This window comes from Oncorhynchus mykiss, chromosome 24 (assembly GCF_057628025.1).
Source record: "Oncorhynchus mykiss isolate SJ-2025 chromosome 24, ASM5762802v1, whole genome shotgun sequence".
Taxonomy (NCBI): domain Eukaryota; kingdom Metazoa; phylum Chordata; class Actinopteri; order Salmoniformes; family Salmonidae; genus Oncorhynchus; species Oncorhynchus mykiss.
The window spans coordinates 25,353,047-25,380,000 of NC_143045.1; the positions used below are offsets into that span (position 1 = coordinate 25,353,047).

Below are 26,954 nucleotides of genomic sequence, written 5' to 3' on the forward strand. Positions count from 1 at the left end.
CCAAAAGGCAAAACGCCTCCTGTGGGGATGGGGTCTGGGATTAAAAATTAAAACATTTAAAATATATAAATATAGGACAAACCAAACATCACTACAAGAGAGACAACACTACATAAAGAGTTACCTAAGACAACATAGCATGGCAGCAACACATGACAACACAGCATGGTAGCAACTAGAGGTCGACCGATTATGATTGTTCAACGCCGATACCGATACCGATTATTGGAGGACCAAAAACCGATACCGATTATATCAGCCGATTTTTATTTATTTATTTGTACTAATGGCAATTACAACAATAGTGAATTAACACTTATTTTAACTTAATATAATACATCAATAAAATAAATGTAGCCTCAAATAAATAATGAAACATGTTCAATTTGGTTTAAATAATGCAAAAACAAAGCGTTGGAGAAGAAAGTAATATGTGCCAATATGCAATATGTGCCATGTAAAAATGTGTGCCATGTAAAAAAGCTAACGTTTAAGTTCCTTAATCAGAACATGAGAGCATATGAAAGTTGGTGGTTCCTTTTAACATGAGACTTCAATATTCCAAGGTAAGAGGTTTTAGGTTGTAGTTAATATAGTATTTATAGGAATATTTCTCTCTGTACCATTTGTATTTCATATACCTTTGACTATTGGATGTCCTTATAGGCACTATAGTATTGCCAGTGTAACAGTAGCTTCCGTCCCTTTCCTCGCCCCTACCTGGGCTCGAACCAGGAACACATCGACAACAGCCACACTCGAAGCATCGTTACCCATCGCTCCACAAAAGTCGCGGCCCTTGCAGTGTAAGGGGAATAACTACTCCAAATCTAAAAGCGAGTGAGATTTGAAACGGTATTAGCGCACACCCAGCTAACTAGCCAGCCATTTCACATTGGTTACACCAGCCATTAGGCTGATAGGCTTGAAGTCATAAACAGTGCTGTGCTTGTGAAGAGTTGCTGGAAAAATGCACGAAAGTACTGTTTGAATGAATGATTACGGGCCTGCTGCTGCTCAGTCAGACTGCTCTATCAAATCAGACTTAATTATAACATAATAACACACAGAAATACGAGCCTTAGGTCATTAATATGGTCGAATCCGGAAACTATAATTTCGAAAACAAAACGTTTATTATTTTAGTGAAATATGGAACCGTTCGGTATTTTATCTAACGGGTGGCATCCCTAAGTCTAAATATTCTTGTTACATTGCACAACCTTCAATGTTATGTCATAATTACGTAAAATTCTGGCAAATTAGTTCGCAATGAGCCAGGCAGCCCAAACTATTGCATATACCCTGACTCTGCGTGCAATGAACGCAAGAGAAAAGACACAATTTCATCTGGTTAATATTGCCTGCTAAACTGGATTAGTAGTTATAACTAGTGATTATGATTGATTGTTTTTTATAAGATCAGTTTAATGCCAACTAGCCATTTACCTTGGCTTCTACTGCATTCGAGTAACAAGCAGGCTACTCGTGGAGTGCAATGGTTAGAGCATTGGACAAGTTAACCGTACGGTTGCAAGATTGAATCCCCTGAGCTAACAAGGTGAAAATCTGTTGTTCTGCCCCTGAACAAGGAAGTTAACCCACCGTTCCTAGTCCTATTGAAAATGAGAATGTGTTCTTAACTGACTTGCCTAGTTAAATGAAGCTATATAAAAGAAATCAAAAAAATGGAAATGGAAATCTGTGTCCAAAAATACCGATTTCCAATTGTTATGAAAACTTGAAATCGGCCCTAATTAATCCGATTCCGATTAATCGGCCGACCTATAGTCGCAACACAACATGGTACAAACATTATTGGGAACAGACAACAGCCAAAGGGCAAGAAGGTAGAGACAACAATACATCACATGAAGCAGCCACAACTGTCAGTAGGAGTGTCCATGATTGAGTCTTTGAATGAAGAGATTGAGATAAAACTGTCCAGTTTGAGTGTTTGTTGCAGCTCGTTCCAGCTGCAGCGAACTGAAAAGACGAGCGACCCAGGGATGTGTGTGCTTGTTGTATGTGGATGATGAGGGCAACAGTAGATATCTCAGATAGGGGGGAGTGAGGCCTAAGAGGCGGTAGGTAGCCTAGTGAGGTGGCAGGTAGCCTTGTGGTTAGAGCGTTGGACTAGTAACAGAAAGGTCGCAAGATCGAATCCCTGAGCTGACAAGGTAAAAAGCTGTTGTTCTGCCCCTGAACAAGGCAGTTAACCCACTGTTCCTAGGCCATTCATTTTTTTAAAAAAGAGGGTTTTATAAATATATTTACCATATCATATGGAGACAGAAACATAAACATTTTACCTTGAAAGTAGCCATAATTGCAAACGATTAAACCCTTCCAATAGAATGTAAAAACATTTTTTTTGTTACAAATTGAACTTTAATTAAATGAGTTGACTCTTCACATGGGATGATTTCACTGAACAACAAAAGAAAGGACACATTGAATGGTCCCCAATGATCCATCACATCACCCCAAAATGTTTTCAACGTACATTTGCAAAATGATAGTCTAGAAACTAAAGCGTTGGTTGCCTTCCTCTCAGCGTAAGTATAGAGTGCAGTGATGTGTCCTATAAGGAGCATTGGTGGTAAATCTGATGGCCGAATGGTAAAGGTTAGCGACTAATGCCTAATGCTAGCAGGGTGTTCCTAACGGACTTCTGTGGAAACGTCAGAGGCGTAATCCCATTTCTATAATTACTTCAACAATGCAGAGGGGGGCAGCAGGGAGATGAGAGGGGCTGGAGACAGGATGATTAATAAATGATGAAAAATGTGGATATCAGAAAAGGATAATGAATCCATTAGTACATAGCTGAGAGATGAGAGGACTTGTAAAGCACGCTGGCACAGTGACATCCATCTTATTCACATAGAGGGAAAAACAGACTGGGGGAATGGATAATGGACCACATCTGATGAATTTCACCAAAATAGAACCAACAGAATTCCTTGGAAAGGAATTGCAAGATTTCATACTGGTTTTAATGACATGGTTGCTATTTTAATAAGGAGATACCCATTCAATGTTTGTTTCCTATGTTAAACCAAATAAATGCCCTAATTTCCCCCCCAAAAAGCGCAGGTTAAGTAAACATCAACCCCAATATAGACTTGTTTGTTCCTTCTGTACTTCAATGCCACAATTAAAATAATAAAATAAACCATTGACAATCATGTTAAGAAAATGTCCATTTAGACTGATGAAACATCTATACATCCATTTCTCCATCCACCTCACCCAGTTTCTATTGTTCCTGACCTGCTGCGGTGTGAACTCAATTACCATTCCCTCTCGCTGCCGAGACAATATTCACCCAATGGCAGCTGTATTAAACTGTAATGCATTTCAAGGTGATACGTCTTGTTCAAATTAGAAATGTTCACGGAAACATTCCATCATAATGCCAGTCTCACCGCCGAGAGAGGTGGATGTCACATCAAGAGAAAGGTGAGGATGAGGAGAGAGAGAGAGAGAGAGAGAAAACTCAGGGGAAAGGAGAGAGGTAAGAGAAGGAGAAAAGAGGAGAGGTAAGAGAAGGAGAAAAGAGGAGAGGTAAGAGAAGGAGAAAAGAGGAGAGGTAAAAGAAGGATAAAAAAATTAAGGAGAGAGGTAGAGAAGGAGAAAAGAGGAGAGAGGTAGAGAAGCAGAAAAGAGGAGAGAGGTAAGAGAAGGAGAAAAGAGGAGAGAGGTAAGAGAAGGAGCAAAGAGGAGAGAGGTAAGAGAAGGAGAAAAGAGGAGAGGTAAGAGAAGGAGAAAAGAGGAGAGGTAAGAGAAGGAGAAAAGAGGAGAGGTAGAGAAGGAGAAAAGAGGAGAGGTAAGAGAAGGAGAAAAGAGGAGAGGTAGAGAAGGAGAAAAGAGGAGAGAGGTAAGAGAAGGAGAAAAGAGGAGAGGTAAGAGAAGGAGAAAAGAGGAGAGGTAAGAGAAGGAGAAAAGAGGAGAGGTAAAAGAAGGATAAAAAAATTAAGGAGAGAGGTAGAGAAGGAGAAAAGAGGAGAGAGGTAGAGAAGCAGAAAAGAGGAGAGAGGTAAGAGAAGGAGCAAAGAGGAGAGAGGTAAGAGAAGGAGAAAAGAGGAGAGGTAAGAGAAGGAGAAAAGAGGAGAGGTAAGAGAAGGAGAAAAGAGGAGAGGTAGAGAAGGAGAAAAGAGGAGAGAGGTAAGAGAAGGAGAAAAGAGGAGAGAGGTAGAGAAGGAGAAAAGAGGAGAGAGGTAAGAGAAGGAGAAAAGAGAAAGAGAGGTAGAGAAGGAGAAAAGAGGAGAGGTAAGAGAAGGAGAAAAGAGGAGAGAGGTAGAGAAGGAGAAAAGAGGAGAGAGGTAAGAGAAGGAGAAAAGAGGAGAGAGGTAGAGAAGGAGAAAAGAGGAGAGAGGTAAGAGAAGGAGAAAAGAGGAGAGAGGTAGAGAAGGAGAAAAGAGGAGAGAGGTAGAGAAGCAGAAAAGAGGAGAGAGGTAAGAGAAGGAGCAAAGAGGAGAGAGGTAAGAGAAGGAGAAAAGAGGAGAGGTAAGAGAAGGAGAAAAGAGGAGAGGTAGAGAAGGAGAAAAGAGGAGAGAGGTAAGAGAAGGAGAAAAGAGGAGAGAGGTAGAGAAGGAGAAAAGAGGAGAGAGGTAAGAGAAGGAGAAAAGAGAAAGAGAGGTAGAGAAGGAGAAAAGAGGAGAGGTAAGAGAAGGAGAAAATAGGAGAGAGGTAGAGAAGGAGAAAAGAGGAGAGAGGTAAGAGAAGGAGAAAAGAGGAGAGAGGTAGAGAAGGAGAAAAGAGGAGAGAGGTAAGAGAAGGAGAAAAGAGGAGAGAGGTAAGAGAAGGAGAAAAGAGGAGAGAGGTAAGAGAAGGAGAAAAGAGGAGAGGTAAGAGAAGGAGAAAAGAGGAGAGAGGTAGAGAAGGAGAAAAGATGAGAGGTAGAGAAGGAGAAAAGAGGAGAGGTAGAGAAGGAGAAAAGAGGAGAGAGGTAAGAGAAGGAGAAAAGAGGAGAGAGGTAAGAGAAGGAGAAAAGAGGAGAGAGGTAGAGAAGGAGAAAAGAGGAGAGAGGTAGAGAAGGAGAAAAGAGGAGAGAGGTAAGAGAAGGAGAAAAGAGGAGAGAGGTAGAGAAGGAGAAAAGAGGAGAGAGGTAAGAGAAGGAGAAAAGAGAAAGAGAGGTAGAGAAGGAGAAAAGAGGAGAGAGGTAAGAGAAGGAGAAAAGAGGATAGGTAGAGAAGGAGAAAAGAGGAGAGAGGTAAGAGAAGGAGAGAGGTAAGAGAAGGAGAGAGGTAAGAGAAGGAGAAAAGAGAGAGTGGTAAGAGAATGAGGTAAGAGAAGGAGAAAAGAGAAAGAGAGGTAAGAGAAGGAGAGGTAAGAGAAGGAGAAAAGAGAAAGAGAGGTAAGAGAAGGAGAAAAGAGAGAGTGGTAAGAGAATGAGGTAAGAGAAGGAGAAAAGAGAAAGAGAGGTAAGAGAAGGAGAGGTAAGAGAAGGAGAAAAGAGAGAGTGGTAAGAGAAGGAGAGGTAAGAGAAGGAGAAAAGAGAGAGTGGTAAGAGAAGGAGAGGTAAGAGAAGGAGAGGTAAGAGAAGGAGAAAAGAGAGAGTGGTAAGAGAATGAGGTAAGAGAAGGAGAAAAGAGAAAGAGAGGTAAGAGAAGGAGAGAGGTAAGAGAAGGAGAAAAGAGGAGAGAGGTAAGAGAAGGAGAAAAGAGAAAGAGAGGTAAGAGAAGGAGAGGTAAGAGAAGGAGAAAAGAGGAGAGAGGTAAGAGAAGGAGAAAAGAGGAGAGAGGTAAGAGAAGGAGAAAAGAGGAGAGAGGTAAGAGAAGGAGAAAAGAGGAGAGGTAAGAGAAGGAGAAAAGAGGAGAGGTAGAGAAGGAGAAAAGAGGAGAGAGGTAAGAGAAGGAGAAAAGAGGAGAGAGGTAAGAGAAGGAGAAAAGAGGAGAGAGGTAAGAGAAGGAGAAAAGAGGAGAGAGGTAAGAGAAGGAGAAAAGAGAGAGTGGTAAGAGAATGAGGTAAGAGAAGGAGAAAAGAGAAAGAGAGGTAAGAGAAGGAGAGGTAAGAGAAGGAGAAAAGAGAGGTAAGAGAAGGAGAAAAGAGGAGAGGTAGAGAAGGAGAAAAGAGGAGAGAGGTAGAGAAGGAGAAAAGAGGAGAGAGGTAAGAGAAGGAGAGGTAAGAGAAGGAGAAAAGAGAGGTAAGAGAAGGAGAAAAGAGAAGTAGAGAGGTAAGAGAAGGAGAAAAGAGGAGAGGTAAGAAAAGGAGAAAAGAAGAAAGAGAGGAAACAGAGATGGCTGTTGGGTTGTTGCCATGACTCCCCTTAGAGCCCACACAGATGGTGTTGTCCTGATTAAAAGGTAGTTCACGGTGATAGAGTTCTTGAAATGTGTTGACATTTTGTCTTCTACTCAAGTGTTTCTTTGTCCTTTAGAGCTGCCTTGTCCATCTAATTGATGACTTTGGCAGAGCTCCAGATCTAAAGGTATTGTCCTAGTGTCCTTAGGAGCACACCGGCGTCTTTGTTGAAAAAGGTGTGTAGGAAGATGTGAGAAGTGTGTAAGAAAGGTGTGCATAGGAAAGGCATACGTTGGTATCGGGCCCAATGTCACTCATCTCCGTCATATACTCACATGGTCTCGCTTATCATTGCTATGTAGATGACACTCAACTACTTTTCTCTTTCCCCCCTTCTGACACCCAGGGAAGGCCTGCCTGCTAAAAGACCTTTCCATTACGGTTGACAGCTCCACGGTGTCCCCCTCCCAGAGTGCAAAGGACCTTGGCGTGACCCTGGACAACACCCTGTCGTTCTCTGCAAATATCACAGCAGTGACTCAACATCCGTAGAGTACGACTCTACCTCAAACATGAAGAGGTGCAGGTCCTAATCCAGGCACTTGTCCTCTCCCGTCTGGACTACTACAACTCACTGTTGGCTGGGCTCCCCACTTGTGCCATCAAACCCCTGCAACTTATCCAGAAGGCTGCAGCCCGCCCGTTGTTCAACCTTCCCAAGTTCTTCCATGTCACCTGCTCTTCAGCACACTCCACTGGCTTCCAGTCTAAGCTTGCATCCACTACTAGACCAGGGTACTTGCCTACGGAGCAGCAAGAGGAACTACCTCTCCCCACCTTCAGGTTATGCTCAAACCCTACACCCCAACCCGAGTACTCCGTTCTGGCACCTCTGGTCTCTTGGCCCTCCCACCCCTATGGGAGGGCAGCTCCCGCTCAGCCCAGTCCAAGCTCTTCTCTGTCCTGGCACCCCAATGGTGGAACTAGCTTAGGACAGAAGAGTCCCTGCCCATCTTCCGAAAACATCTGAAACCCTACCTCTTCAAAGAGTATCTTAAATAATCCCATAGCACCCCATCACCCCCTTCTCCTCACCCCTCCCCCCAACACCTTGCACACTCGGAATACATTTCATTCAACCTCTGAAAACCCTCCCACTTGCTGTCCTTAGGAGCACACCTGCCATTCTAAATGCTTTCACAGATGGTGGCGAGTAAAAGCACTGCCCTAGGTTAGAGGTCATGATGTATGGAATAGGTTAGAGGTCATGGTGTATGGAATAGGTTAGAGGTCATGATGTATGGAATAGGTTAGAGGTCATGATGTATGGAATAGGTTAGAGGTCATGGTGTATGGAATAGGTTAGAGGTCATGGTGTATGGAATAGGTTAGAGGTCATGGTGTATGGAATAGGTTAGAGGTCATGGTGTATGGAATAGGTTAGAGGTCATGTATTATTGAATAGGTTAGAGATCATGGTGTATGGAATAGCTTAGAGGTCATGTATTATTGAATAGGTTAGAGGTCATGGTGTATGGAATAGATTAGAGGTAGGAAGGAATGGTGTACTGTACTCACAGCCTGTTTGGCTTTGGAGATGTCGTCCATCTGCACATGCAAGTCCTCAATCTCCACCTCCATAGACTTACGGGCCTTCACTGCTGCCGCACAGGTGAACTCTGACTCCTCCAGCTGAGACAGAGGGAGAGAGAGGTCCAAATTCTATAGAAATTTTATTCTGATGTTTCTGGACTTTCCCAGTATCTCTGTGGTGTGTCACGCAGGTGTAGGAACTGGACAAGTGTGCTAGGGGTACAACCTACCTGGTTTTTGAGCTGGGCGATCTCTCTCTTGCTGGGGGCGTTGTTCTTCATGTGGTCCAGCATGATCTGGGCGTCGGCCAGCAGGGCCTTGGTGCGCTTCAGATCCTTCCTCAGCCTCTTCTCTGTCTCCACGTCTCTGGGGATCACCTGGGGACAGCAGCAACACAACCAGATTACGACCAGCTCAACATATTACACCACACACTAATCACAGTACCAACAAAAGCCTGCATAATCTGTAACTATCCAGTAGGAGGGTTGACAGCCACTGGACATATAACTAGTCTGGGTGTCTGACAGTACCTGGTCCTGAGCAGACAGCAGCTTGGTCTCCAGTTCTCTCCTCTCACGTAGGACCTTCTGTTTGTCATTAAACTCCTCCTCCAGCTGGACTTCTATCTGCTTCAGCTGAAAACACAGGAACACACTATAATGTGATCCAACTGAAAGAGACATGTTTACATAATAAAACTGATTCATCGTCTATGTTTGTGCTTTGGAGACGAAACCAGCTATTTGTGGCTATTATAGTCACACATTGTCACAACTAATCATTTGCCTTTAGAGTAATGTAAAGTTTCCGGTGTGTGCTGTACCTTCTTACTGCAGGACTGTCTGATCTCCTCCACCTCCTCGTCTTTACTCTCAATCTCCTTGGAGTGTGTCTGGCGCAGTCTCTCTGTCTCCATCTCCAGACGCAGCTTAGCCTGCACAACACAAAGACAGAGTATGAGTGTCATCCTCAATGGAGTGTGTGTGTATGTATGTGTGCGCGCACGCACATCTGCGTTCAAGTGTGAGTCTCTGTGTGCGCACGTCTGCATGTGTATATACAAGCGCGTGTCTCTGTGTGTGTCTCTAACTCTATACCTGCTCCAGCATCTGTATAGTTCCGGCCTGTTCATCCAGCTCCTCTTCCTGGTCTTTGACCTTGGCCTCCAGGTCACGCATCGTCTTCTTCACCTTGGACAGTGATGCCTCGTCCTTGGTCTCCTGGGACGACAGGTCCAGCAGCTCCGCCTCCAGCTGTTCTAACTTCACGTTCTGTGCACACATCTCCAGGTCCTTGCCCTATAGGGAGAGAGGAGATACACATTAAAACACACATCTCCAGGTCCTTGTCCTATAGGGAGAGAGGAGATACACATTAAAACACACATCTTCCAGGTCCTTGTCGTATAGGGAGAGAGGAGACACACATTAAAACACATATCCAGGTCCTTGCCCTATAGGGAGAGAGGAGATACTGTACACATTAAAACACACATCTCCAGGTCCTTGCCCTATAGGGAGAGAGGAGATACACATTAAAACACACATCTCCAGGTCCTTGTCCTATAGGGAGAGAGGAGATACACATTACGGGTGTTTTCACACAATTATTGTGAAGTCGGTGCGGTTCACTTAATTTTATGTGCAGTGTGAACACTTCAAAGGAACTCAGACCCCTCAAAAGAACTCCTGAAGCCAACATATCATCTGGAGAGGTCCGGTTCCGGTTGTAGGGCATGGTGAACCCAAAGGTCCCCAGGTTCGCTTGTCGTTATTCCCACGCCACACACTAGACTACTGCAACACCGTTTCCCCTGGCATAAACCCTCACACTAGACTACTGCAACACCATTTCCCCTGGCATAAACCCTCACACTAGACTACTGTAACACCGTTTCCCCTGGCATAAACCCTCACACTAGACTACTGCAACACCGTTTCCCCTGGCATAAACCCTCACACTAGACTACTGCAACACCGTTTCCCCTGGCATAAACCCTCACACTAGATTACTGCAACACCGTTTCCCCTGGCATAAACCCTCACACTAGATTACTGCAACACCATTTCCCCTGGCATAAACCCTCACACTAGACTACTGCAACACCATTTCCCCTGGCATAAACCCTCACACTAGACTACTGCAACACCATTTCCCCTGGCATAAACCCTCACACTAGACTACTGCAACACCATTTCCACTGGCATAAACCCTCACACTAGACTACTGCAACACCGTTTCCCCTGGCATAAACCCTCACACTAGACTACTGTAACACCGTTTCCCCTGGCATAAACCCTCACACTAGAATACTGTAACACCATTTCCCCTGGCATAAACCCTCACAATTGAATACTGTAACACTGTTTCCCCTGGCATAAACCCTCACACTAGACTACTGCAACACCGTTTCCCCTGGCATACACCCTCACACTAGACTACTGCAACACCGTTTCCCCTGGCATACACCCTCACACTAGACTACTGTAACACCATTTCCACTGGCATAAACCCTCACACTAGACTACTGCAACACCATTTCCCCTGGCATAAACCCTCACACTAGACTACTGCAACACCATTTCCCCTGGCATAAACCCTCACACTAGACTACTGTAACACTGTTTCCCCTGGCATAAACCCTCACACTAGACTACTGCAACACCGTTTCCCCTGGCATACACCCTCACACTAGACTACTGCAACACCGTTTCCCCTGGCATACACCCTCACACTAGACTACTGCAACACCGTTTCCCCTGGCATAAACCCTCACACTAGACTACTGCAACACCATTTCCCCTGGCATAAACCCTCACACTAGACTACTGCAACACCGTTTCCCCTGGCATAAACCCTCACACTAGACTACTGCAACACCGTTTCCCCTGGCATAAACCCTCACACTAGACTACTGTAACACCGTTTCCCCTGGCATAAACCCTCACACTAGAATACTGTAACACCATTTCCCCTGGCATAAACCCTCACACTAGACTACTGCAACACCGTTTCCCCTGGCATAAACCCTCACACTAGACTACTGCAACACCGTTTCCCCTGGCATAAACCCTCACACTAGATTACTGCAACACCATTTCCCCTGGCATAAACCCTCACACTAGATTACTGCAACACCATTTCCCCTGGCATAAACCCTCACACTAGACTACTGCAACACCGTTTCCCCTGGCATAAACCCTCACACTAGATTACTGCAACACCATTTCCCCTGGCATAAACCCTCACACTAGACTACTGCAACACCGTTTCCCCTGGCATAAACCCTCACACTAGATTACTGCAACACCATTTCCCCTGGCATAAACCCTCACACTAGACTACTGCAACACCGTTTCCCCTGGCATAAACCCTCACACTAGATTACTGCAACACCATTTCCCCTGGCATAAACCCTCACACTAGATTACTGCAACACCATTTCCCCTGGCATAAACCCTCACACTAGACTACTGCAACACCATTTCCCCTGGCATAAACCCTCACACTAGACTACTGCAACACCGTTTCCCCTGGCATAAACCCTCACACTAGACTACTGCAACACCGTTTCCCCTGGCATAAACCCTCACACTAGATTACTGCAACACCATTTCCACTGGCATAAACCCTCACACTAGATTACTGCAACACCGTTTCCCCTGGCATAAACCCTCACACTAGATTACTGCAACACCGTTTCCCCTGTCATAAACCCTCACACTAGATTACTGCAACACCGTTTCCCCTGGCATAAACCCTCACACTAGATTACTGCAACACCGTTTCCCCTGGCATAAACCCTCACACTAGATTACTGCAACACCATTTCCCCTGGCATAAACCCTCACACTAGATTACTGCAACACCGTTTCCCCTGGCATAAGCCCTCACACTAGATTACTGCAACACCGTTTCCCCTGTCATAAACCGTCACACTAGATTACTGCAACACCGTTTCCCCTGGCATAAACCCTCACACTAGACTACTGCAACACCGTTTCCCCTGGCATAAACCCTCACACTAGATTACTGCAACACCATTTCCCCTGGCATAAACCCTCACACTAGACTACTGCAACACCGTTTCCCCTGGCATAAACCCTCACACTAGACTACTGCAACACCATTTCCACTGGCATAAACCCTCACACTAGATTACTGCAACACCGTTTCCCCTGGCATAAACCCTCACACTAGATTACTGCAACACCGTTTCCCCTGTCATAAACCGTCACACTAGATTACTGCAACACCGTTTCCCCTGGCATAAACCCTCACACTAGACTACTGCAACACCGTTTCCCCTGGCATAAACCCTCACACTAGATTACTGCAACACCATTTCCCCTGGCATAAACCCTCACACTAGATTACTGCAACACCGTTTCCCCTGGCATAAACCCTCACACTAGACTACTGCAACACCGTTTCCCCTGGCATAAACCCTCACACTAGATTACTGCAACACCATTTCCCCTGGCATAAACCCTCACACTAGACTACTGCAACACCGTTTCCCCTGGCATAAACCCTCACACTAGATTACTGCAACACCGTTTCCCCTGGCATAAACCCTCACACTAGACTACTGTAACACCATTTCCCCTGGCATAAACCCTCACACTAGACTACTGTAACACCATTTCCCCTGGCATAAACCCTCACAAATTCAAAAATATGTGTGTAGTTTTAAGGTCAGATTATTTGTTTGCAATATGTGATCTATAGGCTAAGAGATCTTCATCAGCTGTTTATTGATTGGGGGTTTGAATAGTGTGAGAATCACAACATAGGTCATAGCTCTCAAAGTAGCCTACATGGGGTGTACAATTTTCAATTATAGCATTATTTAATCTGCAGTTATTATTCTGCTATGTATTCTGTTACCAATAATATTTACGTGTTATTAGTATCTTCTGATTACAATTATTAGGTCTCATCTGTTAACAAAGATTAGCTTCCAAAAGTTAAGTTGGTATCAAGTTGTCCGATAACACAAGGGAACTGAGTTATTTTACCCCGGAGTTGACTTTAAAGAGGACTGAGATGGGTTATTTTAAAAGAGGTCTATATGTGAAAACACCCTAAGACACACATCTCCAGGTCCTATAGGGGGATACACACATATTCCAAAATTATTTGTTTTCATTCAAATAGCTGTGCTTGATTGAGTTTGCCATGGAGCCAATGGAAAGGCCAACCCCAGCCTACTGACACTTCGGGAAGACTCAAACACTCAAAGTACTTGAAAGATTACAAATACTATTTGAACCCATTTTTGGCACACACACACACACACACACACACACACACACACACACACACACACACACACACACATGTGGTAGGCCAGTAGTGTTGGTGTTTGTACAGTACCTCCAGTTGCTGTCGCAGGCTGAACATTTCTCCAGTCAGCATGTCCTTCTCTCTGCTCAGCTTCTCTCTAAGATTCTTCTCTCTCTGGACCTCTTCCTGGGACAGGTTCTGCTCCGAGTCAAACCTGACACACACACACACACACACACACACACACACGTTAATGCCTTGCCTAACTAGACACACACCCTGCCGTGAGTCCCCTATCGACATAGAACATACTCATACTGGTACAGTATACAGTGGGGAGAACAAGTATTTGATACACTGATCTCACCTCGTGGGGCATCAATGATCTTTGTAAGTAGGGAAACCTGCAAAATCGGCAGTGTATCAAATACTCCCACTGTATGTGCACACACACGCTCCCCATAACGGTGATAGGCACGGGGGGAGTGTTTGTTGTCCTGTTTACGTAGTGAACTAAAGAGGCTTAGACAGCAGGGGCCTTTAACAAGCACAGCCAAGCTTAGAGACCACACAGAGGGTGTGTGTGTGTCTCTCCCCCCCAGGAGTTCCAGGAGACGTCCATGGTGGAAAAGTCTCTGTTCAGTTGGCTGGAGGCCAAGTGTGTGTACACACGCACACCAAACATTTGCAGTGTGGTTGCAGCATTCCAGTAAGTTTTCTTACTGTGTGACACTACATAGCCTTTACTGATCTGTATTATATCTATCCTACTCTGCTGAGACATGATATCACTCAGTAACCATTACCACAGAGAGAGAGAGGGGAGATTGAGAGAGAGAGAGAGAGAGAAGGGGGAAAGCGAGAGAGAGAGAAGGGGGAAAGCGAGAGAGCGAGAGAGAGAGAGAAAGATCTGCCTTTGGTCTAAAGAGCAGGAACCCAGACTTTATCAAAAACATTTGAAATACAGAAATTGTCATCCTATAAGAAACATGCTATAAAGGACACGGTTGTCCTCCAGTTTACAGAGAGCTGGCAGTCCCATCCACCAAACTACCAGGTGTGAAACAGGGAAGGTACTCAGGGGATATGCTAATTTGGTATTGAACAGACCTATTAAATTAGTCAAAACAGGAAAATTTTACATCTGGCTAGAAATTAATAATGAAATTATCAATTTACAGTTGAAGTCGGAAGTTTACATACACCTTAGCCAAGTACATTTAAACTCAGTTTTTCACAATTCCTGACATTTAATCCTAGTAAAAATTCCCTTTCTTAGGTCAGTTAGGATCACCACTTTATTTTAATTAAGAATGTGAAATGTCAGAATTATAGTAGAGAGAATTATTTATTTCAAATTTTATTTCTTTCATCACATTCCCAGTGGGTCAGAAGTTTACATACACTCAATTAGTATTTGGTAGCATCGCCTTTAAATTGTTTAACTTGGGTCAAACGTTTCGGGTAGCCTTCCACAACCTTTCCACAATATGTTGGGTGAATTCTGGCCCATTCCCCCTGACAGAGCTGGTGTAACTGAGTCAGGTTTGTAGGCCTCCTTGCTCGCACACGCTTTTTCAGTTCTGCCCACACACTTTCTATGGGATTGAGGTTAGGGCTTTGTGATGGCCACTCCAATACCTTGACTTTGTTGTCCTTAAGCCATTTTGCCACAACTTGGAAGTATGCTTGGGGTCAATGTCCATTTGGAAGACCCATTTGCGACCAAGCTTTAACTTCCTGACTGATGTCTTGAGATGTTGCTTCAATATATCCACATCATTTTCCATCCTCATGAAGCCATCTATTTTGTGAAGTGCCTCCTGCAGCAAAGCACCCTCACAACATGATGCTGCCACCCCCGTGCTTCACGGTTGGGATGGTGTTCTTCGCTTGCAAGCCTCCCCCTTTTTCCTCCAAACGTAACGATGGTCATTATGGCCAAACAGTCATATTTTTGTTTCATCAGACCAGAGGACATTTCTCCAAAAAGTACGATCTTTGTCCCCATGTGCAGTTGTAAACCGTAGTCTGGCTTTTTTATGGCGGTTTTGGAGCAGTGGCTTCTTCCTTGCTGAGCAGCCTTTCAGGTTATGTCAATATAGAACTCGTTTTAATGTGGTTATAGATACTTTTGTAGCGGTTTCCTCCAGCATCGTCACAAGATCATTTGCTGTTGTTCTGGGATTGATTTGCACTTTTAGCACCAAAGAACATTCATCTCTAGGAGACAGAACGCGTCTCCTTCCTGAGCGGTATGACGGCTGCGTGGTCCTATGGTGTATATACTTGCATACTATTGTTTGTACAGATGAACGTGGTACCTTCAGGCATTTGGAAATTGCTCCCAAGGATAAACCAGACTTGTGGAGGTCTACAATTTTTTTTCTGAGGTCTTGGCTGATTTCTTTTGATTTTTAGAATTCGACGCACCAATTAGAGGTCCAGGACAGCAACACAATTAGACCAAACCAAATCATGAGAAACAAAAAGATAATTACTTGACACACTGGAAAGAATTTACAAAAAAACTGAGCAAACTATAATGCTATTTGGCCCTAAACAGAGAGTACACAGTGGCAGAATACCTGACCACTATGACTGACCCAAAATTAAGGAAATCTTGGACATTTGAAATGTCTCTGTTCCTCTGAAAGTTGTGTGGGTGTAATATTAACTGTTATTTTTTTTTATTGTTTGTACAGACTCAGTGAGCATAGACTTGCTACTGAGAAAGGCCGCCTAAGGCAGACCTGGCTCTCAAGAGAAGACAGGCTATGGGCACACTGACCACAAAACCAGGTGGAAACTGAGCTGCAAAATATATGCCAAATATATGACCATATTAGATAGACATATTTACCTCAGATCACACAGATCCGATCATGTGGACTGGGATATGTTCCGCATAGCGTCGAACAACAACATTGATGAATACGCTGATTCGGTGAGCGAGTTTATTAGCAAGTGCATCGGTGATGTTGTACCCACAGCGTCTATTAAAACATTCCCCAACTAGAAACCGTGGATTGATGGCAGCATTCGCAGCATTCTACAGTCAATCACGGACTACAAAAGATAAACCAGCCACGTCGCGGACCACGATGTCTTGCTCCCAAACAAATTAAACAACTTCTTTGCTCACTTTGAGGACAATACAGTGCCACTGACACGGCCCGCTACCAAAACCTGTGGGCTCTGCTTCACTGCAGCCAACGCGAGTAAAACATTTAAACGAGTTAACCCTCGCAAGGCTGCAGGCCCAGACGGCATCCCCGGCCCAGACGGCATCCCCAGACCAGCCACGTCGCGGACCACGATGTCTTGCTCCCAAACAAATTAAACAACTTCTTTGCTCACTTTGAGGACAATACAGTACCACTGACACGGCCCGCTACCAAAACCTGTGGGCTCTCCTTCACTGCAGCCAACGTGAGTAAAACATTTCAACGAGTTAACCCTCGCAAGGCTGCAGGCCCAGACGGCATCCCCAGACGCATCCTCAGAGCATGCGCAGACCAGCTGGCTGTGTTTACGGACATCAATCAATCCTTATCCCAGTCTGCTGTTACCACATGCTTCAAGAGGGCCACCATTGTTCCTGTTCCAAAGAAAGCTAAGGTAACTGAGCTAAATGACTACCGCCCCATAGCACTCACTTCCGTCACCATGAAGTGCTTTGAGAGACTAGTCAAGGACCATATCACCTCCACCCTACCTGACACCCTAGACCCACTCCAATTTGCTTACCGCCCCAATAAGTCCACAGACGACACAATCGCAATCCCACTGCACACTGCCCTAACCCATCTGGACAAGAGGAATACCTATGTAAGAATGCTGTTCATCGACTACAGCTCAGCACTTAACACCATAGTACCCTCCAAACTCATCATTAAGCTCAAGACCATGGGTCTCGACCCCGCCCTGTGCAACTTGGTCCTGGACTTCCTGACGGGCCGCCCCCAGGTGGTGAGGGTAGGAAACAACATCTACACCCAGCTGATCCTCAACACTGGGGCCCCACAAGGGTGCGTTCTCAGCCCTCTCCTGTACTCGCTGTTCACCCATGACTGCGTGGCCATGCACAACTCCAACTCAATCATCAAGTTTGTAGACGACACTACAGTAGGCTTGATTACCTGGTAGGCTTGATTACCAACAACGACGAGACGGCCAACAGGGAGGAGGTGAGGGCCCTCGGACTGTGGTGTCAGGAAAATAACCTCACACTCAATGTCAACAAAACAAAGGAGATGATCATGGACTTCAGGAAACAGCAGAGGGAGCAGCCCCCTATCCACATCGATGGGACAGTAGTGGAGAAGGTTAAGTTAGTTTTAAGTTCCTTGGAAGGTTTAAGTTCCTCGGTGTACACATCACGGACAAACTGAATTGGTCCACCCACACAGACAGCGTGGTGGAGAAGGCGCAGCAGCGCCTCTTCAACCTCAGGAGGCTGAAGAAATTCGGCTTGTCACCAAAAACACTACAACTTTTACAGATGCACAATCGAGAGCATCCTGTTGGGCTGTATCACCGCCTGGTACGGCAACTGCTCTGCCCACAACCGTAAGGCTCTCCAGAGGGTAGTGAGGTCTGCACAACGCATCACCAGGGGCAAACTACCTGACCTCCAGGACACCGACACCACCCTGATGTCACAGGAAGGCCAAAAAGATCATCACAGACAACAACCACCCGACACACTGCCTGTTCACCCCGCTATCATCCAGAAGGCGAGGTCAGCTTCTATCTCAAGGCCATCAGACTGTTAAACAGCCATCACTAACACTGAGGGGCTGCTGCCAACATACTGACTCAACTCCAGCCACTTTAATAATGGAAAAATGTAAACAATGCCACTTTTTAATGTTTACACACCCTACATTACTCACCTCATACTGTACTCTATAGCATCTACTGCATCTTGCCTATGCCATACACTCACATTAACATCTTCTAACCATGTGTATGTGACAAATACAATACAATTTGATTTCAACCTATATTTATGTTTATGTATTTTCCCTTTTGTACTACTTGCACATCATTACAACACCGTATATAGACATAACATGACATTTGAAAAATGTCTTTATTCCTTTGGAACTTTTGTGAGTGTAATGTTTACTCTAAAGCGAGAGAGAGAGAGAGCGAGAGCGAGAGAGATTGAGAGAGAGAGAGAGAGAGAGATTGAGAGAGAGAGAGATTGAGAGCTTGAGAGAGCTTGAGAGAGAGAGAGAGATTGAGAGCTTGAGAGAAAGATTGAGAGAGAGAGAGAGAGAGAGAGAGAGAGAGAGAGAAGAGATAGAGAGAGAGAGAGATTGAGAGAGAGAGAGAGAGCGGGGGAGAGAGATTGAGAGACAGAGAGAGAGAGAGAGAGAGAGAGAGAGAGAGAGAGATCCATACACTCACATTAACATCTTCTAACCATGTGTATGTGACAAATACAATACAATTTGATTTGAACCTATATTTATGTTTATGTATTTTCCCTTTTGTACTACTTGCACATCATTACAACACCGTATATAGACATAACATGACATTTGAAAAATGTCTTTATTCCTTTGGAACTTTTGTGAGTGTAATGTTTACTCTAAAGCGAGAGAGAGAGAGAGCGAGAGCGAGAGAGATTGAGAGAGAGAGAGAGAGAGAGATTGAGAGAGAGAGAGATTGAGAGCTTGAGAGAGCTTGAGAGAGAGAGAGAGATTGAGAGCTTGAGAGAAAGATTGAGAGAGAGAGAGAGAGAGAGAGAGAGAGAGAGAGAGAGAAGAGATAGAGAGAGATTGAGAGAGAGAGAGAGAGAGAGATTGAGAGAGAGCGAGAGAGAGAGAGATTGAGAGAGAGAGAGATTGAGAGCTTGAGAGAGCTTGAGAGAGAGAGAGATTGAGAGCTTGAGAGAAAGATTGAGAGAGAGAGAGAGAGAGAGAGAGAGAGAGAGAGAGAGAGAGAGAGAGAGAGAGAAGAGATAGAGAGAGAGAGAGATTGAGAGAGAGAGAGAGAGCGGGGGAGAGAGATTGAGAGACAGAGAGAGAGAGAGAGAGAGTTTTGAGTTTTTATAAAACCTTTATTTTTTACTCAAGTGTTAACATAAATAATGACACACTGCCTTTTCAGAAATGAAACAACAAATGTTATTCCTAAACAAAAATAAATACATAACATATACATTCAACTTATTTCAGCAGCAAAAAATAATTTCCCCTCCTCTACAAAACAAAGCGCTCCTTCGTAGGCCCACTTCTCCTCAAATAATAGGAGATCTTTTACAGCTGAAAAGAACTCAAAATCTACTTTTATTCTTGCTTTCACTAAACCTTTAAAAACACATCTTACATCCTGCCCATATCCCGTTTCTATCTTATGTTTCCTACTCAGAAAAATTGACATCTTAGCTTGTCCCAAAATAAAATTTAACATTTGACATTTTCTTTTCTGTTGTTTACTATATTGAAACCCCAAAATAAAAACAGTGTTATTGAAAAACTCCCCTACAGCTTTAAACAAAGATTCCAACATTTCCAATAGCGGTTTTATCCTCTCACACTCCATAAAACAGTGAAAAATGGTTTCTCTTATATTACAAAAAGGACATCCATCTCTAACATCTGAGTTAATAACAGATACAAAAGCATTAACTGCAATGATGCCATGTAAAACCCTCCATTGCATATCACCAGTACCCTTTTGTAACGGTGGTTTGTACAGTGCTCTCCATGCTGGCTTTACCTTGTCATCAATGCCCAATTTTACCCTCCATGGAGTATCTTTTCTATTTTTCAATTTATCTTTATTCAACACCTTGACACACCCCCTATACAATTCCTTCCCATTCACCTCATCCAAACCCACCTCCTCCAACCCTCTCAAATCCAGCAATAACGCCTTTCTTTCTGACTCTGGGATATTTGGTGTAATCCCTAGTTTTGGAAATGAGACGTCTTCATCTTGCACCTTCTTCTTGTGGCTACTAAGCATATCCCATTCTTCCGCTGACAGAGCCTTCCTACAGCTCCCCAGCATTTGTCCGACAATCCTTTCCGACCTCATCCCCAAATGTTCTGCCACCCTTCTTCCATCCATTAAGGCGGGCCCAGCCATGGCCATTAACTGTCTTAAGGTGATGATTTTCCCCTTCACCAGAATCTTGGAGAAATGTGGAACAGCTGCAGTTGTACAGTCCAGTCTCGCCCCATACACCAGAGGTTCCTCCAACAGCCAATGCACTGACTCCGCTGAAGTTCTTCTGGACACCTTCATTATGCTCCACACTCTGAGAAGGCCTCTATAAAACGGAGGTACTCCCTCCCTAGAAATCTGGCTACTATCAACCAGAAATAAAGCCTTCTTTAAACCTAATCCTCCAACCCTCTGTAATATAAGACCTGCCACCCCTCTCCACACCACATTTTCCGGTCCATAAAGCAGCCTTTGAATGAACTGAAACCGGAAAGCAGCAGCCCTACTAGCAAGATGTACAAGACCTTGTCCCCCCTCCTCTTTTGACAAATACAAAACACTTTGTGGAACCCAGTGATATTTATCCCAAAAGAAATCCACAATAATTGCCTGTATCTTAGCCAGAAGGCCAGATGGTGGTTCTAAAACTGACAACCGATGCCACAGTGCAGAGGCAATCACATTGTTAACTATAATAGTGCGCCCTCTATATGACATACGAGATAGTAACCAACGCCATCTCCTCATCCTCCCTTCCACCATTTCAACCACCCCACTCCAATTTTTTTCCATAGTCCCCTCATCTCCTAGATACACTCCAAGATACTTAAAACCTCCCTTACACCATTCCAGCCCCCCTGGCAAAGCCATGATCCCTCCAGACCATTCTCCAATCTGTAAAGCACAACTCTTTTCCCAATTTACCTTTGCAGAGGATATTCCCCTAAAACGATCAACCATTAGACTCAAGCTATCCACCTCCGCTTGATTTTTCACTAACACAACTACATCATCAGCATAGGCTGAAAGACGAATAGGAGGAATATCCTCTGAAAGGCACACCCCTGCAATGCGACTTCTAATGCTATTTAGTAGTGGCTCTATAGCAATAGCATATAACATCCCAGACATAGAACATCCCTGCCTAATACCTCTACACACTTTAAAAGGAGCACTCAAACCACCGTTAACTTTCAATACACTTTCAATGTCACCATATATCACCTTTATCATGGCAATAAAACCAGAGCTGAACCCAAACGCCTCAAACGTGTGCCATAAATATTGATGTTCAACTCGGTCAAATGCCTTTTCCTGATCAATTGAAATTAGACCAGCATCCAACCCAATAGCCCTAGAGACGTCCAAAAAATCACGAATCAGAGAAATGTTATCCCCTATCTGCCTGCCAGGAACACAGTAGGACTGATCCGTATGTATGATTTGCCCCATCACCTCCCTCAGCCTGTTGGACAAAGCCTTTGACAATATCTTATAATCAGTACACAATAAAGCCACCGGCCTCCAGTTCTTCACCTCCCTCGGGTCACCCTTTTTGGGCAGTAGGGTGAGGACAGCCCTTCTGCAGCTTATTGGTAGTAACCCTCCGGTTAAACTATCATTAGCTACTTCTAACCAATCCTCTCCCAACATAGCCCAAAAAGACTTAAAAAAGTCAACGGGAAGCCCATCAATGCCTGGTGCCCTTCCATTTTCCATGCCATTTAATGCAGTGTATAAATCCTGCAAAGACAATGGTTGCTCAAGCTCAACCTGAGCTTCTGCAGGCACCTTTGGGAGCCCATCAAAGAACTGCTGTGTCACTGTTTTGTCCTCTTTGTACTCACACTTGTAGAGCTCAGCATAGAACTCTACTGCCCTCTTTCTGATTTCACTAGGGCTAGTGAGCTCTTGTCCAACAGCTGATTTGAGACAATGAATAATTTTTCTTTGTCCATTCTTTTTCTCTAAACCAAAGAAAAATTTGGATGAGGCATCCATTTCAGATATGCCCTGAAATTTACTTCTCACCAGTGCCCCCTGTGCTCTGATACCCAGCAGATCTGCCAATGCAGCTTTTCTCCTCTTGAGGGCCTGAGTATGGCCTCGATCTCCTGTGGTCTCAACCAACGTCATGAGTTCCACTATTTCAATCTCTAGGGCTTTCATTGATCTGGTGATATCCTGGTGACATTCCTCGTGTATTGATTACAAAATTGTTGAATCTGTATTTTCCCTATATCCCACCATTGTTGAAGGGATACAAAACTGGCCTTTTGAGCCCTCCACCTCTCCCAAAAAATACTGAAACATTTCCTGAAGTGAGCATCACTCAATAAAGTTATATTAAAATGCCAGTATGCGCTTTTAGGTTTTACATCGTTAATGAACACCACCTCTGTTATTAAACAATGATCAGAAAATCCCACTGGAGTTATCACACTTGATTTACAGACCTGAGATTGATGCTCAAAAACATAAAACCTATCTAACCTGGCCATAGAGATGATGTTCTCTCTCACATGCGCCCAGGTGTACTGCCTTGTTCCTTCATGTTGACTCCGCCAAATATCACACAGTTCATTTGTTACAATAAGGCGTTTTAAAAACGTCCTTGAGGCTATATGAGGTTCTTGGTGATTTCTATCTAAATCGCTAACTGTGCAGTTAAAATCCCCAGCAATAAACAAATAATCTTCTTTGTTACATTTCTCAATGGTATTTGATAATGTCTCTAAAAAACATACCCTCTCAACTGTCACCACTGGGGCATATACATTTATCAGACACATATTGATGTTTTCATACCTTGCTCTAACTTTTAATAACCTCCCCTCAACTACCTCTTCAACCTCATATGACAAAGGCAAAAACCCTTTTGAGAACAAGATAACCACACCCCCACTTTTTGAGTTTTTATGACTACACACCACTGTCCCCCCCCACTCCTGTTGCCACATAACTTCATTTTCCAAATTACTATGCGTTTCTTGTAGAAAAATTATGTCACTTCCCTTTCCCCTCATTAACTCATACACCATGGCTCTTTTTTTAACATCTCTTGCCCCATTTACGTTTAAAGAAGAGATCTTAAAACTGCTCATGGATAAGAAAAAAATACAGAGGAAGATACAGCCACCACATCTCTTTACAGAGTTAAAACTGCAACTGAACTCTTTCATTTTCTTTAGAATTTGCATCACTTATTACTCTCGTGACCACTTTCTTGAGTCTAGCAATTTCAGGGCTTTTCAAACCTCCCCCTGTAATTTTTGACATCAGAAACTTTGCTGATTCAATAAACAATTCACGTTCAGGGAAAAAATCAGTTACATTGTAATCCTGCATATATTTCTTCCCTTTTGTCAACTTCAGAAATTGACGTATCTTCTCGATCCCATACCTCCCTTCCACCCCATCTATCTCACTATATTGTTGTGACGCGTCAGATGACTCACTCTCGCTATCCTCCCCAGAAGAAAACCCCATCTCTACAACCTGTTCATCTTCACCTGATTTATCCATCTCTACCTTTCTCTTAGAATTAGACCCTTCACCACCCCTTAAATTCTTCCTTTTACTCCTCGGTATTTTGAAAACATCCGCTTCTTTTTCCGTTATTTCAATCTCCTCTTGACCTCCAATTTCATTTTCCAGCACCACCTCAGCGACGGCAGTCGCAATCTCACCTAGTGTTTCCCCTCCCTCTTTGTTCTGATCTACCACAATTGCCCCCGTATCCACAATGCCTTCCTCTCCTACTTTTCCAACCACATCTGCCCACCTTCTCTCTTCCCCTACACCTGTAGTATTTTCATCCCTTTGCTGTGGTACGTTAGTTGCACCCGCACTAAAGCTACTACCAGGCTCAGCGCGTTCATTCTCGGGACAATTACGCACCAAATGCCCCTCTCTTCCACATCCAAAACATTTCATTGATTCAGTAGATGCATAAAAGACATAATCAAATCCATCAATCTTAAAACTAAACGCTAAATTCAGTTCATCTCCTTCCTTTTTTAAAATCATATGCACTTGTCTCCTATGAGACACGACATGTTTCAACAACGGAGATTTGCATCCAAAAAGAACCTTCTTTATTGTAGATACGATTTGACCATGGCGAGATAACTCTCGCTCTAACACTTCATCTCTAACAAATGGTGGCACGTTAGAAAGCATAACTTTCTTCGCAGGATTCATAAGAGGAAATACCGGCGTCTGTGTCTCCCGCAACACAACACCCCTCTCAACTATCTTATTCACCTTTTCAATTGAATCTAAGAATATCACTACAGCGCTATTCATCCTTGAGGCTGATTTAATGCTATCATACCCAATGATAGCACCCACAGCCAAGCTACATTCTTCCACTGAACACCCAGCCGCAGCAGGAATTTTTACTCCATGCCTCCGACTAAGTTTTTCAAACTCTACATTTCCGCGAGTGGCCATTGCAACCAGCCCCACCCGCTGGTTGTGCCCTCGCGAAAAACCAACCTCAAAGATCCCACCACCCCTATACGTGCTTAGTGATAGTTAAACAATATATCCGTAAAACAACTAAACTAATCAATATATATATATATGTACATACCAAAACCCAATAGAGTGAAAAGAAATTCCATTCGTTCTCACAATCACTCCTGCTTGACGACTCACTCCCAGCATGCACTCCGAGAGAGAGAGAGAGAGAGAGAGAAGAGAGAGAGAGAGAGAGAGAGAGAGAGAGAGAGAGAGAGAGCGGGGGGAGAGAGATTGAGAGAGAGAGAGATTGAGAGGGAGAGATTGAGAGAGAGAGAGATTGAGAGAGAGAGCGGGGGGAGAGATTGAGAGAGAGAGCGGGGGAGAGAGATTGAGAGAGAGAGCGAGAGAGAGATTGAGAGCGAGAGAGAGAGAGAGAGAGATTGAGAGCGAGCGAGAGATTGAGAGAGAGAGAGAGATTGAGAGCGAGAGAAAGATTGAGAGATTGAGAGAGAGAGAGAGAGGAGAGAGAGAGTGAGAGAGGAGAGAGAGCGAGAGAGAGAACCACTTCTCCAATCTTTTTGGCTCTATAACAAAGAATAAAGAGCAAAAACATATACATGATCAAATACAGATCTTAGAATCAACTATTAAAGACTACCAGAACCCACTGGATTCTTCAATTACATTGAATGAGTTACAGGACAAAATAAAAACCCTCCAACCCAAAAAGGCCTGTGGTGTTGATGGTATCCTCAATGAAATTATCAAATATACAGACAACAAATTCCAATTGGCTATACTAAAACTCTTTAACATCATAATTAGCTCTGGCATCTTCCCCAATATTTGGAACCAAGGACTGATCACCCCAATCCACAAAAGTGGAGACAAATTTGACCCCAATAACTACCGTGGAATATGTGTCAACAGTAACCTTGGGAAAATCCTCTGCATTATTATTAACAGCAGACTCGTACATTTCCTCAATGAAAACAATGTACTGAGCAAATGTCAAATTGGCTTTTTACCAAATTACCGTACAACAGACCATGTATTCACCCTGCACACCCTAATTGACAACCAAACAAAACAAAACAAAGGCAAAGTCTTCTCATGCTTTGTTGATTTCAAAAAAGCCTTTGACTCAATTTGGCATGAGGGTCTGCTATACAAACTGATGGAAAGTGGTGTTGGGGGTAAAACATACGACATTATAAAATCCATGTACACAAACAACAAGTGTGCGGTTAAAATTGGCAAAAAACACACACATTTCTTCACACAGGGTCGTGGGGTTAGACAGGGATGCAGCTTAAGCCCCACCCTCTTCAACATATATATCAACGAATTGGCGCGGGCACTAGAAGAGTCTGCAGCACCCGGCCTCCCCCTGCTAGAATCCGAAGTCAAATGTCTGCTGTTTGCCGATGATCTGGTGCTTCTGTCACCAACCAAGGAGGGCCTACAGCAGCACCTAGATCTTATGCACAGATTCTGTCAGACCTGGGCCCTGACAGTAAATCTCAGTAAGACCAAAATAATGGTGTTCCAAAAAAGGTCCAGTCACCAGGACCACAAATACAAATTCCATCTAGACACTGTTGCACAAGAGCACACAAAAAACTATACATACCTTGGCCTAAACATCAGCGCCACAGGTAACTTCCACAAAGCTGTGAACGATCTGAGAGACAAGGCAAGAAGGGCATTCTATGCCATCAAAAGCAACATAAATTTCAACATACCAATTAGGATCTGGCTAAAAATACTTGAATCAGTCATAGAGCCCATTGCCCTTTATGGTTGTGAGGTCTGGGGTCCGCTCACCAACCAAGACTTCACAAAATGGGACAAACACCAAATTGAGACTCTGCACGCAGAATTCTGCAAAAATATCCTCCGTGTACAACATAGAACACCAAATAATGCATGCAGAGCAGAATTAGGCCGATACCCACTAATTATCAAAATCCAGAAAAGAGCCGTTAAATTCTACAACCACCTAAAAGGAAGCGATTCAAAAACCTTCCATAACAAAGCCATCACCTACAGAGAGATGAACCTGGAGAAGAGTCCCCTAAGCAAGCTGGTCCTGGGGCTCTGTTCACAAACACAAACACACCCTACAGAGCCCCAGGACAACAGCACAATTAGACCCAACAGAATCATGAGAAAACAAAAAGATAATTACTTGACACATTGGAAAGAATTAACAAAAAAACAGAGCAAACTAGAATGCTATTTGGCCCTAAACAGAGAGTACACAGCGGCAGAATACCTGACCACTGTGACTGACCCAAAATTAAGGAAAGCTTTGACTATGTACAGACTCAGTGAGCATAGCCTTGCTATTGAGAAAGGCCGCCGTAGGCAGACATGGCTCTCAA

At 43.9% G+C, this 26,954-nt stretch overlaps 1 protein-coding gene across 21 annotated transcripts in view; it reads right to left on the reverse strand.

The window, feature by feature from the left end:
* The window catches only part of LOC110503378 (unconventional myosin-XVIIIa), a 176,458-nt gene that overhangs the window by 27,716 nt on the left and 121,788 nt on the right, over nt 1-26,954 (reverse strand). For 20 of the 21 annotated variants that reach the window (XM_090218784.1, XM_090218777.1, XM_090218783.1 and 17 more), the window contains 6 exons: nt 13,225-13,348; nt 8,943-9,143; nt 8,669-8,779; nt 8,376-8,480; nt 8,073-8,219; nt 7,828-7,941 (listed from right to left, as the gene is read on the reverse strand). In XM_090218784.1, the coding sequence (XP_090074910.1) occupies nt 7,828-7,941; nt 8,073-8,219; nt 8,376-8,480; nt 8,669-8,779; nt 8,943-9,143; nt 13,225-13,348 (802 nt within the window). Of the gene's footprint in view, nt 1-7,827; nt 7,942-8,072; nt 8,220-8,375; nt 8,481-8,668; nt 8,780-8,942; nt 9,144-9,283; nt 9,356-13,224; nt 13,349-26,954 lie in introns of those variants that run through there. The other variant, XM_090218785.1, reaches the window with a different exon arrangement.